At 42.6% G+C, this 16,099-nt stretch overlaps 1 protein-coding gene across 2 annotated transcripts in view; it reads right to left on the bottom strand.

Moving 5' to 3' along the window:
• The window catches only part of LOC109907798 (collagen alpha-1(II) chain-like), a 29,616-nt gene extending 14,398 nt beyond the window's left edge, over positions 1-15,218 (bottom strand). The window contains exons 1-16 of one of the 2 annotated variants that reach the window (XM_020506022.2): positions 14,907-15,210; positions 8,121-8,327; positions 6,326-6,345; positions 5,806-5,838; positions 4,883-4,915; positions 4,729-4,782; positions 4,020-4,121; positions 3,446-3,523; positions 2,640-2,684; positions 2,328-2,381; positions 1,643-1,696; positions 977-1,030; positions 654-707; positions 404-457; positions 223-267; positions 49-102 (exon numbers count right to left, since the gene is read on the bottom strand). In XM_020506022.2, coding sequence (XP_020361611.1) covers positions 49-102; positions 223-267; positions 404-457; positions 654-707; positions 977-1,030; positions 1,643-1,696; positions 2,328-2,381; positions 2,640-2,684; positions 3,446-3,523; positions 4,020-4,121; positions 4,729-4,782; positions 4,883-4,915; positions 5,806-5,838; positions 6,326-6,345; positions 8,121-8,327; positions 14,907-15,000 — 1,035 coding nt within the window. In that variant the 5' untranslated portion in view covers positions 15,001-15,210. Of the gene's footprint in view, positions 1-48; positions 103-222; positions 268-403; positions 458-653; positions 708-976; positions 1,031-1,642; positions 1,697-2,327; positions 2,382-2,639; positions 2,685-3,445; positions 3,524-4,019; positions 4,122-4,728; positions 4,783-4,882; positions 4,916-5,805; positions 5,839-6,325; positions 6,346-8,120; positions 8,328-14,906 lie in introns of both variants that reach the window. The other variant, XM_031793981.1, reaches the window with a different exon arrangement.
• Between the last annotated feature and the right edge of the window lie 881 nt (positions 15,219-16,099).

The following is a 16,099-nucleotide window of genomic DNA, read 5'->3' as shown; positions in this document are numbered from 1 at the left end:
TAGTTTAATCGGAGAGTGTTAAAGGTAAATGTCTGCGTTGTTACTCACAGCAGAGCCAGAAGCTCCGGGACGGCCTCTCTCGCCAGGCAGACCACGTGGTCCCTACAGGAGACAAGTGACGAACACTCAGCTTGGTAACATTCAGGTAAAAGTTACAGTTGGCGAATAAAAGCATTATACTCATACTATTCAGGTGCTGCACAGGTGTAAATGCTCTCTTACCATTGGTCCAGGGGCGCCGTTCTCTCCGGGAGCGCCACCCTCGCCCTATAGAGAGGAGACAGTCAGTCAGTTAGCCAATCGGACGGCTTCTCAGACAGTCCGTCAGATAGACAGACAAATAGACACAGAAATAGAAAACTCAAAAGATTGGATGAGTAGAAGACCGAGGCAGAAGTCTTACCTTGGCTCCAGCAGCACCACCCTCTCCCTTAGATCCATCAAGACCAGGATGACCCTACACACACGGACGGACAGACAGCAGTGAGCCACTTCATCAGGACTTATTAGTCCTACATCAGCCCCATTAGACTGATTTAATGAACACTAATGAGCTAATCTGTTGCGTTGCTAATCATGCTGGGACGTGTAACATCATAATATCCATGCGGATGGAGTTGTGATTGTTAAAATAAGCACGATGAAGCACCCACTCTGTGTCCTTTGATTCCGGGAAGACCAGGAGTTCCGGGGAATCCACGAGCTCCCTGAAAGAAAGAGATAAATGAGGAAATTGGATACTAAAGGATTCTGTGTGGGATTCATCTGTAAACGGAACTCCTACCTTAAGATATTGAACATTGAATTGATCAGTATATAGTAAGACGTAAAGAAAGGCAATTGATGATAAAAAAAAACTTAAGTCTGTAGTACATAAGAGAACTGTTATCCATGGCATTGTGCTCTGATGTTATGGACATAGATTTCTTTTTTTTTTCTCTTTCTTTCTACTATAGTCTAATCTTTCAGTGTTTACCTGAGGTCCTGCAGGTCCACGTTCACCAGCCTTTCCAGGTTTGCCAGCCTCACCCTAGTAATAAAGAAAGGGAGACACTTGAAGATATGATTCAAATCAGGAGCTTATCAACTGAATAGTAAATGTCTTAACGTTTTACATTTAAGATTCGAATTAGTTTACTTCAGCGAGAGAAGGCAAATGCCCTCTGGGGTGGGGTGAGTGTGTGGGTGGGTGGGTGGGTGGGGAGTTCAGTGTGGGAATGTAAATGGCTAGAAGTTTAGGATTTTCTAAAGGGACATTTAATGAAACAATTGTATTATAAGTTAGAAATGGTAGGTCAGTGCTTTGTGGACTGCTTCGCTGGTACTGTGTCAAAGACGATCATGCTTGTGTTTTTGTAAACAGTGGGAGAAGAAACAAGGTCCGCCTTTCATGATGGAACGAGGGGCACTGGAGTCTGACCTGACGAAGTCAATAAGATAATGATAGTTTGGGCAGGTGGCAAGAGCTTTGTTGAGGAAATATGAGGAAATTGAAGTAACAAAGCGTGTTCAGAGCTCTACATCTGATAGAGCTCGCGCTCTACTCGAGCACGGCTTTGACAACCGAGCTCAGGCCTGAGCCGTGGATCTGGTCCAAGCCTGGCATGGTGCTGGTTCGGTTGCTGAAGAAGGCAATACTTACATCACTTCCTGGTTTGCCAGAAGGTCCAGGGGGTCCTTGGGGTCCCAGTGCACCCTGTCATAAGGGCAAAGAGCTTGTTGTCATTGATGTGTAGGCCCAATTGCTGTGACTTAGAACAGACTAGTGCAAGAAGCTACCTTCCCACAGTAAACTAAAAGGAAATCACTTCATGATTTCGGGGCCTTTCACCTAGTCTTTGAATTCTCACTGCCAACTCTAATGAAAATGTTATGTCACAGGCAGTCATGTTAAAAAGGTACCCTGTCTATTCCTGTCTATTTATATCTGGCATTCACAGCATGTAGAGGAAGGGGCATTTTCCTGTTGCTTGTGGTTTGATTTTAATGACGGGTAATGATGTTGGTGATTTTCACTTGAGCTCTGAGGGGGACGGAGCTCCATGTGATCCTCACATGGATAGACATTCCTACCACTTCTAGGGGTCAGAGGTTAGAGGTCGAACTGGGTTGAGTGGATTTATGAGACACTTTCACAGTAAACACTCATTTCTCTATATTTCATGTGGTTAGTACGCAATCATACAGCCCTCAGTCGAATACTGCTCCCGAGATAGCTGATACTAGAATGCTCTGGTGCTGCTGCCAAGCTCTACGTATTATATTTCTATATTGGCGTTGTGGCACAGAGATGTATGGTGCACCCTGGGATAGTTCTGGATACTCACAGCAGGGCCTGGCTCTCCAGTCTCTCCGGGGTTACCTTGGAAACCTTGTGGGCCCTGGAATTGATTATAAGGGACATCAAGTCAAAGACATCCTAATAGTCTGCATATTTCTATAGGCGTAGGGTGTCCACATTAGGGACCAACATAGTATATTAGGACACAGGTAGACCATAAATGTTTATCCATCCGATACAGAAGGTCAAAGGGTCAAGCACTAATCTACAGCACTGTCCACATTCTCCTTCTGTTGTGGTTATTACTAGGGCTTAGAGAGGTGTCCAGCCCACAGTTATGAAGGTGGTGTATACTTACAGGGGCTCCAGAAGGGCCAGGTGGACCACGGGGACCCATAGGGCCCTACAGAGGAAGAGGGAGAGAGATAATGAGAGGAAATGCATAATATTGATAGCAATTCATAGCTCAAAGACTATTGGGGGTATTTGCTATTTAGTCATGTCTTCTAGGGAGAGAAAGAACACTTAAAATTGTCAGATGTCCCATTGTAATTCAAATAACATGGCCTGTGGGTCTTCCGATGTTGTGCAATAATTAGTTACGGTTGTGGTGTAATAAAGGTTTGAGGCCATGGTTATCTGGTCGTATGAAAAAAAAAAAAATGTGTATTTCAATGAGTCGTCGGGTAGAATAATAGACTGTAGGTTGACTCTTATTTGGGAATTGGGGGAGGGGTCATATGCTTCCAAATGCTGCAGGGCGTGTCCATAGATACGTCAATTCATCGACCATAGGTAATATAAATAGCATATGTTTCATGATCATTTCTATGTCTTTGTTACTGACTGCCGTTATAATATAGCTCATATTCCATACTAACAGGACAGCATTAGCTATCGATTTGGTATGCCAGCACAATCTATACTACAGTATGTTCCATTCAGTGGTTCATTTCCATGACAAGATTGCAGTCTGCAGTACTGTCTTCAAGTCTGTAACACAGCATGCCACTACCGACCGACATTTACCACATACCATATAGCTCTTTAGTTTACCACTATGATTTTATTTGTTTCAATCATTCATTTGAGTCTTTTTTAAACCCCCCCTCTGGATTCTGTGAAGTTCATGTGACGGTACAGTAACATCTCTTGTCCTCTAACCATAGGTCCTTGCATCACTCCCATCTGTGCGCCTCCGGCTTTCTCATCGAATCCACCAGCCATCTGAGCCGCGAAGTTCTGCAGAAACACAACACGGGTCAAGAGACATTGTTCGTGAGTCGACGGTATCTACAGTAGATGCTACAGTGGTGACCTCACCAGGGCTCCGAGGAAACAAAAACTCTGGTGGCACGTTTACAGTTGTCAGAAGGGATTACATTGGTGATATTGACTGTGGCACAGTAGCTTACCAATGTGTCGTCCATTCTTCTCTCTCTATTCTACTAACTAACACATAGATGAGCAAATAGGCGTATGGCTTAGTCTCTTTCACACACGTGTGTGTGCGTGCGAATACACACATACACACACACACACACACACACACACACACACACACACACACACACACACACACACACATCTGACAGTGAGAATATGGCGATACTGTACTGCTAGTCCATCAACAGGGAGTGCTTCTCTGCAGCACAACGACATAAACAGAGATTATGTGTGGTGGTGACATACTCTCTCATCTACTCTCCTGTCCTCTCCTCTGTTTTCTACCACTTACCCCGCCAAGACCTGGGGGTCCGTTGGGTCCGGGAGGGCCAGGGGTTCCGGGGTTCCCGGGGGTTCCAGGCTCGCCATCTCTGCCTCTGGGGCCAACATTTCCCTAGGGAAAAGGCGAGAGGGACAAGCACATTCAACAACGGGGTTCAATACCTAAACATGTTCAGTGTTTATCAGCTTTCATTGGGAAAAGTGAGGGATCGGTATTGTTGCATGGCTTTGATGGTGTTGTCTGCCTTAGGAGACTATGTTACTGAATGTAATTCTGTTGGCAATCAATCAATCAATCGATCAACCAACCAATCCATTAATCAATCAATCAACCAACCAACCAATCAACAAATCAGTCCATCACCCAAACAATAAAACCAATTAACCAATCAATCAACTGTAATGCATTTGCTACATAACTAGCCTAGCCAGTGGTTGAAGAACTGCAGAGGACGTATTGAGGTGCTTTGCGGAATATGCCACTGTTTCGTTACAATCTTATTGTACTATTTATAGATTGGAATATATTGGATTTTCCACAATAAGGTAGCGTATACTGTAAATCTCACTATCCTGGATCTTAATGCAAAGTCTCACACATGATAAACTAGGCAGCAATTGAAGATGTTGAATGGTTAGCCCTTATTTCAGTCCATACCACAGACAGATTTCTAAGCATAACCTACCTGCACCAAGGTGACTGGGATTTACTGTCTTACCTTATCACCCTTAGCGCCAGCTTCTCCACGTGGTCCCTGCTCGCCCGAGGGGCCCTGCACAAACAAACATGTTAGGATGAGCAAGATGCTTGACAAACAGAGCACATTATTCACAAAACAAAAATAGCAAGTAAATATTTGAGAATATGTTTACCATAGGGCCTGCTGGTCCATTCGGTCCTACAACCTGGACAACAGAACAGAAAGAGACACTTGTTCAGTTCTCAATACTTAGTGGGATGAAAGTAGTCTTTTCAAAGCCCTGATGTCTTTGATAAGGTTTCGGGTTGCACTGCTTTGAATTGCTAAGATGCTGGGAATAGCAGGAAGTCCATTGACAATTTACTTTGGCTGAAAAAAACATCTTCCGCTTGTCAGGGTTTGTTCATTTCCCAAGAAGCCTTGCATACCAATGAATAAAAAAAGTTACTAAATGGATGTAAGACGATTGGTTTCGGTCCATTATGTCCTAGGAATGTCGGCTTCCTTCCATGTTTTGACAACAAAACAAAAAAAAAATCTGTCTAAAACCACCAGGTTCAAAGCATGGTAGCTAATCACTTATCATTCGGAGGCCTTGGCTCTCTTGGAATCATATGATTCCCCAAAAGAAGAAGAACACAAATAGCCAAATTAGTAGTCCGTTACACTCCAGAGAGTCAACCCCGATAATGACTACAAACTGACTTGGATAGCTATGCTGCATGTATGTGACTTTTAGGTGAGGCTATTATAAAAACGCGTGAAAGTGTCATCATTAGAAGTAGACATGCCATAGCCTCTTCTTGACTAATGCTTGGCAATGGCATGCATAGGTACCTAAAAAAGGAGCGTCAGTGCCTTCGTTGACCAAAAATCCCTATGTCACTCTGATTTGAACGGACAAACAAGTCTTCTGATCTCTTTCTGAGTGAGCGTGAGCTGTAGTGCATGCCTTTGCATACAGCAGCTCATCATTGACTGTACGCTTGAATAAGGCGGAGAAGAAATAAGTACATGAGATAATAAACACCCTGTGTCCCCGGAATACTGGCGCAATTATTTGACCATACAGTAAATCCGAGTGTGCATACTTACATCTGCAATCTCGCCTGGTTCCCCTTTCTGGCCCTAATAGGAACAAATGAAAGTCAGTGGTTTTAATGGTGGTCAGTGGTCTTAATGAAGGTCTCTGGTCTTAAGTCTGTGGTCCTAACGAAAGTCTGTGGTCCCAATGAAAGTCTGTGGTCCCAATGAAAGGCTGTGGTCCCAATGAAAGGCTGTGGTCCCAATGAAAGTCTGTGGTCCCAATGAAAGTCTGTGGTCCCAATGAAAGGCTGTGGTCCCAATGAAAGGCTGTGGTCCCAATGAAGACTTTATCAGTATAAAGACACATAATATTCACATCATGTAAGTCTGAAGTATTTTGGAGCCTGAGTGTGTGGATGGTTATACACAGTGTTTAGATGATCGTGTCGGCGATAGTCTGATAAGCATTGTCTAAATGACACATTGGTTTGTCCAACAGAAAATATGATTGTATTTTGCCAACTTATTGTTATTCGTTCATAACAGCTTTCAGGGTGGCATATCACATCATCGTTTCCCATGGTCTCACCTTAGCACCAATCACCGCCTCTGAGGTTGCATTTGAGGTGGATGAGGAAGAGAGAGAGAGAAAACAACATTAAAAAGGGTGAAGTTGAGACTGCTGATATCTGTGTGGGGGCCAAACCTCCAGAGTTTGAACCCTCCAGATTAAAAGGAAAACCTGTGGAAACCAAAGACCAAACTCCAAGGCCCTGACAACCCATCCCGAGTGGGTTTGAGGGTTAGCTGTAGATCCATGTTGAGGGGATGGGGCCAAAAGCAAAGCAAAGCAAAGCGTGTGGGTGGGACAGATGTTTGGATCAAATTGTCTGTAGGTGAAAAAACATTTGTCAATATAGCATATTTTGGAGCGAACAAGAGTTCATTGTATAAATGGCTTTAGCGAGGAGCATATCATGCGACGAAATGGCACATTTCATGGTTATTATGATAGACTGATGATGGATTGTTAGAACCAAAATGTATATCTTCTCAAAAGTTAAAGTTTAGTATACTTGACAGAATAAAACATGACGCATGAAAACTGTTTTTTTCGTTTTCAAAGACACATTTTTCAAAATGCTCAAAAATTTTGTCTCAGAATATATATACGCTTTGTTCAATCATAAAACATGAACAATGTGAAATGTGAGAGCAGCTTTGGTTTATTTGTGTTGTTCGGAAAGCAAGTATGAGTATTCTATGTTCAAAGTGAATATACTGTATCTTTGAATATTGATAGTAATAGCACATTGGCACTCTATATTATCATGTGTTTGCCTCTCTTCTCTTTGCATATTTTATCTCCTGTTGGTGAGCCTGGGAGTACACTCTTAGGAAAAAAAGCTGCTATCTAGAACCTAAAAGGGTTCTTCAACTGTCCCCATACGAGAACCCTTTGTAGAACCATTTTTGGTACTAGGTAGAACACGTTTGGTTCCAGGTAGAACCCTTCCCACAAGAGGGTTCTACATGGAACCCAAAAGGGTTCTACCTGGAACCAAAAAAGGGTTATCCTATGGGGACAGCTCGAATAAGCCTTTTTTCTACGAGTGTAGGTTGGGTCAAGTCTGGTGAAGTGAAGAACAATAATGACTCCCACATGCGTATGTCCCTGGAAATAGGATCATATCCAGACGCGATGGGAGTAACGTGGGACCGGTGTTGAAAAAGAAGGCAAAGCAGTCAAAAATGTTCACGCTTAGACACTAGTGATGGAGGAAATGAGACTTCAAGAACCCCAAAAGTGGGTGGGACTATCATGTCTTGTCAATCATTTGTCTTTTCTCACCCCAATAGGATCGCTTTGATGGGGTGGGAAAAAAAGCTTCCATTGGACAAAAAAAAATGACACAGTGATTGGCAGCTCAGGATAGCTTCTTAGTCACCCGCCACTAGTTAAAGCAAACATAGAAGTGTCTTGTTTTCAAGATTGACCCTGGTTGTTTTAAGTGGAAACCAGATGCCACAACTGTAGGAATAAACTCCTCATGAAGTGAACATCCATAGAGCGAGATTATCCAGAGGATGTTGCAGGTCTGGTCGCCAATCCAAAACAAGCAGGGAAAAGGGTAAAACTTTTGAATAGGGAACATCACACCTAGCTACTTAAATCCCTTTAATACAAATTTATGAGCCACAAAATCTGTCCTGACTCCTGTCCAGACTCATGTCTGCACACCAAAGTCCTGAACATAAGCTACTGAGGACCTGTTAAACCCAGTGAACATCTTAACTACCATTTAGTTCCCCATTCAAAAGTTTTGGCATGTTAAAAGGGCACAGTAATTTATTCATGATTGTGTGAATAAATAAATTACAACCAGTTGGGGCGCTGGCGTCCGCAGGGCAGATGGGGCAGCACTCTCTAGGTTGGATGATGGGGTTGGCACACTCTCTGATCTCCTCGCAGATGATCTCATCACACAGCACTGACCCGCTGTCACACACACAGATACGACACGGCTCCGGCTTCCACACATCCTTATCGTTATAGCGTTGGGCATCCTGGATGCAGCTGCCTGCCTCCTCTGTGACCACCGGCAGGAGGTGGTACAGAGGCCATGGGGCATGCCGGGGGCAGAGACAGGGGTGGAGGGTGGTGGTGGATGTGAGAAGTGGCAGGAGAGGGATAAATAGGGATGGGTGGGTGTCAAAGAGGGCATGACAGTGATCATGGTGTATAGGTGCGGGGGAGGAAGCATGAGGGGGCACATGTATAAATGGCAGGGTAGGGTGGAGGGCAAGCAGGAAGGGCATTGAGTGCAAGGTGGGGTGGAGGAGAGGGGTGGGGGTCAGAGTGAGATGGGTGAAGGTAAGTGGAGGCAGGTGGGAGGAGGGGGGAGAGACAAGTTATCAGCTTAGCATGAGGCCTCATTTACACCACTTGCACGGCACACAGCATCACAGCACCCACACTCATGACTACACTCACAGCTTGGGACAATCAACAGGTTTCACATATCATTTGTATTTTATTTTATTTAACCTTTATTTATCCAGGTTAGTCTCATTGCAATAAAATCTATTTTTACAGAGAGACCTGGTCCAACCAAGACAGCAGCAGGGGGGAACAATATTTGAGACAAATGTCAGACATACTAAAGGAACTTACATAGACACACCATAAAAAGTATATACAGTACCAGTCAAAAGTTTGGACACACCTACTCATTCAAGGGTTTTTCTTAATTTGTACAACTTTTTACATTGTCGAATAATATTGAAGACATCAAAACTATGAAATAACACATATGGAATCATGTATTAAGCAAAAAGGTGTTTAAAATATATTTGAGATTCTTCAAAGTAGCTACCCGTTTCCTTGATGACAGTTTTGCAAACTCTTGGCATTCTCTCAACCAGCTTCATGACGTAGTCACCTGGAATGCATTTCAATTAACAGTTGTTCCTTGCTACAAGTTAATTTGAGCCAATCAATTGTGTTGTTACAAGGGAGGGGTGGTTTACAGATTTGACCCTATTTGGTAAAAGACAAAGTCCATATTATGGCAAGAACAGCTCAAATAAGTAAAGAGAAACGAAAGTCCATCATTACTTTAAGACATGAAGGTCAGTCAATCTGTAAAACATTTCAAGAACTTAGAAAGTTTCTTCAAGTACAGTCGCATAAAACATCAAGCGTTGTGAGGAAACTGGCTCTCATGAGGACCGCCACAGGAAAGGAAGACCAGAGTTTCCTCTGCTGCAGGGGATAAATTCATTAGAGTTACCTGCCTCAGAAATTGCAGTGTGTTAATGTGTGTTAATCAGGCCTTCATGGTCGAATTGCTGGAAAGAAACCGCTACTAAAGGACATCAATAATAAGAACAGAATTGCTTGGTTCAAGAAACACGAGCAATGGACATTAGACCGGTGGTAATCTGTCCTTTGGTATTTGGTAAAATGAGAGATTTTTGGTTCCAACCACCTTGTCTTTGTGTGACGCAAAGTAGGTGAACGGATGTTCTCCACATGTGTGGTTCCCACCGTGAAGCATGGAGGAAGAGGTGTGGGGGTGCTTTCTGGTGACACTGTTGGTGATTTATTTAGAATTCAAGGTACACTTTACCAGCATGGCTACCACCGCATTCTGCAGCGATATGCCATTGCGCTTATTGGGACTATCATTTGTTTTCAACAGGATAATGACCCAACACACCTTCAGGCTGTGTAAGGCCTATTTGACCAAGGAGGAGAGCGATGGATTGCTGCAGCAGATGACCTGGCCTCCACAATCACCTGACCATACCCAATTGAGATGGTTTGGGGTGAGTTGGACTGCAGAGTGAAGGAAAAGCAACCAACAAGTGCTCAGCATATGTGGGAACTCCTTCAAGACTGATGGAAAAGCATTCCAGGTGAAGCTGGTTGAGAGAATGCCAAGAGTGTGCAAAGCTGTCATCAAGGCAAAGGGTGGCTACTTTGAAAAATATAAAATATATTTTGAATTGTTTAACAGTTTTTTTGGTTACTACATGATTCCATATGTGTTATTTTGTCATTTTGATGCCTTCATTATTATTGTATAATGTAGAAAATTGTAGAAATAAAGAAAAACCCTTGAATGAGTAGGTGTGTCCAAACTTTTGACTGGTACACCATGTTTTGACGCAGACACAAATATATTTCAATTACAGACATATATATTTTTTAAATCTATCATGTACAGTTGAAGTCGAAAGTTTACATACACTTAGGTTGGAGTCATTAAAACTCGTTTTTCAACCACTCCACAAATTTCTTGTTAACAAACTATAGTGTTGGCAAGTCGGTTAGGACATCTACTTTGTGCATGACACAAGTAATTTTTCCAACTGTTTACAGACAGATTGTTTCAGTTATAATTCACTGTATCACAATTCCAGTGGGTCAGAAGTTAACATACACTAAGTTGACTGTGCCTTTAAACAGCTTGGAAAATTCCAGCAAATTATGTCATGGATTTAGAAGCTTCTGATAGACTAATTGACATAATTTGAGTCAATTGGAGGTGTACCTGTGGATGTATTTCAAGGCCTACCTTCAAACTTAGTGCCTCTTTGCTTGACATCATGGGAAAATCTAAAGAAATCAGTCAAGACCTCAGAAACAAAATTGTAGACCTCCACAAGTCTGGTTCATCCTTGGGAGCAATTTCAAAATGCCTGAAGGTACCACGTTCATCTATACAAACAATAGTACGCAAGTATAAACACCATGGGACCACGCAGCCGCCATACCGCTCAGGAAGAAGACGCGTTCTGTCTCCTAAAGATTAACGTACTTTGGTGCGAAAAGTGCAAATTAATCCCATAACAACAGCAAAGGACCTTGTGAATATGCTGGAGGAAACAGGTAGAAAAGTATCTATATCCACAGTAAAACGAGTCCTATATCGACATAACCTGAAAGGCCGCTCAGCAAGGAAGAAGCCACTGGTCCAAAACCTGCATAAAAAAGCCAGACTATGGTTTGCAACTGCACATGGGGACAAAGATCGTACTTTTTGGAGAAATGTCCTCTGGTCTGATGAAACAAAAATAGAACTGTTTGGCCATAATGACCAACGTTATGTTTGGAGGAAAAAGTGGGAGGCTTGCAAGCCGAAGAACACCATCCCAACCGTGAAGCACGGGGGTGGCAGCATCATGTTGTGGGAGTGCTTTGCTCCAGGAGGGACTGGTGCACTTCACAAAATAGATGGCATCATGAGGAAAGGAAAATTATGTGGATATATTGAAGCAACATCTCAAGACATCAGTCAGGAAGTTAAAGCTTGGTCGCAAATGGGTCTTCCAAATGGACAATGGCCCCAAGCATGCTTCCAAAGTTGTGGCAAAATGGCTTAAGGACAACAAAGTCAAGGTATTGGAGTGGCCATCACAAAGCCCTGACCTCAATCCTATAGAAAATTTGCTGGCAGAACTGAAAAAGCGTGGAGAGGTCTACAAACCTGACTCAGTTACACCAGCTCTGTAAGGAGGAATGGGCCAAAATTCACCCAACTTATTGTGGGAAGGCTATGCAAAACGTTTGACCCAAGTTAAACAATTTAAAGGAAATGCTATCAAATACTAATTGAGTGTGTGTAAACTTCTGACCCACTGGGAATGTGATGAAAGAAATAAAAGCTGAAATGATTAATTATTTCTACTATTATTCTGACATTTCACATTCTTAAAATAAAGTGGTGATCCTAACTGACCTAAAGCATGGACTTTTTACAAGGATTAAATTTCAGAAATTGTGAAAAACTGAGTTTAAATGTATTTGGCTATGGTGTATGTAAACTTCCGACTTCAACTGTACCACTGCCTCAAGTCCTAATGCCAATCACATTCCTCAATAGCATGTGAATCAACCAAACTTTTAAACTCCTCCTAGATGAGAAGATCCTGGAGAGAATTACAAGACTACAGAGCCGAGTAGCTAAAACACTTTTTGCCTTGATCCGATCTGCTCTTTAAAAGTAAGTAGGAGTGACCTTATCAAAGAAGAACAGAGATGTCCAGAATCACACAAAAGCACTTATTATCAACCACATTAAAGACAGAAGCATATCAGCATAATGTATAATAATGTATGGCATCATTATGTTCATCATATCCAGGTATTATGCCTAATAGACTCATCTCAACACAATGCAACATGGATTGGCAGCATGGCAGACTGGATCTTTCAAGGTACTGGTCTGGGTGGATGCTGATTCTACCTGGGGGCCGCAGTCTCACAAAATCTAACCACCGGTCTGTCGCTTGGTTTAATCTAGAAGCATACCACCATGTACCCCACTGCAGGTTGGTTTCTAAAGCTATGCAGGGTTGGTCCTGGTCAGTTTCTGGATGGGAGACCAGATTCTGCTGGAAGTGGTGTTGTAGGGACAGTAGGAGGCACCCTTTCCTCTGGTCTAATTATTATTATTTTTATCCCAATGCTCCTGGGCAGTGATTGGGGACATTGCCCTGTTGTAGGGTGCTGACTTTCCAATGGCATGTTAAATGGGTGTCCTGACTCTTGGTGTCACTGAAGATCCCATGGCACTTATTGTAGGAGTAGGGGCTCTTAACCTTGGTGTCCTGGATAAATTCCCGATCTGGCCTTAATTATCTCCAGTTTACAATTGTCTCATTCATCGCCTCTCTCCTGTAACTATTCCCCAGGTCGTTGATGTAAATGAGAATGTGTTCTCAGTCAACTTACCTGGTAAAAAAAATAAAAGCTCAACAAGCCTCACCCAGGTTTATTTCTCCTGCACTCAAACGGCTAGATTCGTTAACTCCAACGGAAGATAAAGCATCTATTCAGATCACAGTAATCATATGCAGGAGGATTCTGAGGCAGCCGACAATGAATGTATATAGCGGTGCCATTTACAGTGGAAATAGTTTTTTTTGCATGGTGGAGTTAGTATGTTTAACCTGTATGCCTACTGCGCTCCCTGGTGACCAGTAGACCTGTTATGAATGAGTCCCTCACACTGGGCGACTGTGCCCAATTGACAAGCTGCTGCCCTAAGTAAACAGGGAGTCCTTCTAAAATTCTCCATCTGGATCGCACAGCTGTGTCAGGCGCCAGTTCAAACACATTGGAGAATTGAGAATGGGTAGCTTTCATGCACAGGGTCTAAGGTTGGATCTATGAGGCTAAATGCAGCTATTTGTTTGTGTTGCATTTATGTGAAAGTGGTTATTAGCACGTACCTGCTACCAAACTATACTATATAACACACAAGTAAACCATTTAAGCTTTCCCCACAAAAGGTGGGTTCGGTTGGTGGCATGTTGTTCCACAACTTTTCTTTGAGTTGTGGCAATATGTATACGGACCCACAATCTCTAATTCCTTACTAAATGCTTAGAACTACTAGCAACAATGGACATGTGGCCCCTAAAATCTGTTCTTTGGAGTACTTCAAGAGAAATTGATGAACCATTTTAGGCTATGTGGAAACAAGCCTATGAATATGAGGATTTGGAAAGCAACACATGATACATTACACATTGCATAGTGTGGTGTAGCCTATCTCTCTAGCGACAGTAGTATCCTGTTCCATAGTTTCTTCATAAAATAAAATATCTTATTGAGCGACCAACTGCCATTCACTTCCTGCTACCCTTTGAGCCTTCTAGTCTGGGGTCAAGCTGTGTCTGACCCTGTCTTTTTAAATTATGAATATAATTAACCTTTTCAAATATTTCAGCCACAGCATGAAACACAAATAATTACGCTTTTAATCCCCCTCATTTAACAAATAGTCACCTTAAACAATTCAGCTATACTTTTGAAATCAGAATGTTTTCTCAGGGAGGGTGTGGGGGGGAGGGGTGTAAATGCCAAAGTAAACGTTTTCTAAATTGCCCAATAAGCTCTTGAACTGTCAAAGCATCTCAAGTGAGCCACTGTGTCTCGTCTGTTGTCTCCACCAAATGGATTTGTGTTGTTAAACACTGGCACCACAGCTAGAGAGAGCACACTGACGTGTGATTGTTCAGAGACAGGAACCACAGTGAGTATCCTGGAGTGAAACAAACGGACACTTGTTCACCTGGTTCTCCATCCCACACAGATGTGCCTTGATAGCCTCACCTATCCTCCCAAAAGAAAGGTCAACTCTTTCATAGGCCCCTTATATCTGCAAACACTTACAATGTAACCAAAATGTAGCAATTAACAATGTCAATATCAAACCAGTATTAGGATGATAATGTTCAATTCAATACCATTATTTACATAGTTAAATAGTAATTTCTTAAATTGATATAATGTACAGTATAACAGTCCAGATAATTAACATTTCACCTCTGAATTGTATCTGCAAGAATTCTAATTCATAATTGGGCAATTCCTCCAATGACCGACAGATATGTTTGCATGAGTATGTGCCCCTCCACCAATGCCAATGTACACAAGTGGTTCACAAAATCATATCCAATTCTCATATATTGTTTGCTGCAGTTTTACCAACACTTGCCCTATTCATTGTGAAGGTAAGATTTGCGCAGGAACTTTAGATGCCAAGGTAGTGTGCCACAGAAGCGCAGAAAGTAAAATATGAGTTGATAAAATGGCATCAGCAGAAGAATCGAAACTTTTGCAAAAGACAATTCAACAGAATTATGTAACTTACGGTCATCCTCTTCCTGGCATCTGACAATGGATATTAAAACAACTTGGGATGCTACAAGTAGCAGAACAGTCCGTGAATCCACAAAGCTGAACATGTCTAAATTTTAGACATGCAGGACCTTGGGTGAAGAAAAAGATGGGACGGATCAGACGATGCTCTCTTTTAATGGAGTGTGTTTGTGTGTTCCCAGAGACTACAACCGAACCATGCAGTCAACCTTCCAAAATCGAAGTGGAATCCAACGCGGGGCCCTAGCCGGCACTTTACACCCACCGCGTCAGAGCAAGAACCGCGGTTTTATGTCCACAGTACCTTCTACGGATCTTCGTATATTCCAAAATACTAGACCTCCCCCCGACCCCCAGTCGAGCTTGAAACCCAACCCACATCTCCCTCCCCTCAGCACCAGCAGAATCTATTCTCCCAGGGACCTCTTTCTTTCTCCTATTCCTCCCACGCGCTGCGAGGACGAGGTAGCCTACCTATAAATCACACTTTTTGGTTCGCTTTCGACCCCCCATTACAATAGCGTGGAGTATAGCCACTCACCACAATTGTGCATTACAATACTTGAAGTAGACCTTTTCCGAATGTTGCTCAATAGGCTACAATAACCAATAACAGATTTTCCATTTTACCATTTGCAGGTGGATTTAGTCCTTCACGGATAGGCCTACATTCATATTCAACTCATGTTTATTCATACACTTAAAAAAAAATTGGCACTTAAAATAGGCAACTCTCTTATATATGAGCTTATAACAAATGTGTAATGCAGTAATGACCAGATGTCTGAATTACATCATGGCTCTTTTTGATGCAATAGTATCGTAAGTCTACCTGGGATCATGTCCATAGACTTGCAGTTTAGATTTAGGACCCAGAACAGAACTTACTCAGGTCAATAGATGAGAGACAGGCTTTTAAGATGGATCAGCTATTGTGCACACAAATATAGGATTACTGTATTGAAGTCCATGGATTCCCCCAAGAGGAAACCGATCCCCTCATTGAGAGTGAATGACACTGTCGACCTGTCCATGTGCCCACACTTGGCAAATGTTGGAGGCCTATATTTAGAAAGTTTCTACATTTCAATATTCTCTCTCTCTCTCTCTCTCTCTCTCTCTCTCTCTCTCTCTCTCTCTCTGTCTCTCTCTCTCTCTCTCTCTTACTCTCTCTCGCTCTCTCTT

The sequence above is a fragment of the Oncorhynchus kisutch genome, linkage group LG17 (genome assembly GCF_002021735.2).
Source record: "Oncorhynchus kisutch isolate 150728-3 linkage group LG17, Okis_V2, whole genome shotgun sequence".
Lineage (NCBI taxonomy): Eukaryota > Metazoa > Chordata > Actinopteri > Salmoniformes > Salmonidae > Oncorhynchus > Oncorhynchus kisutch.
This window is presented reverse-complemented; position numbering and strand designations above follow the sequence as displayed.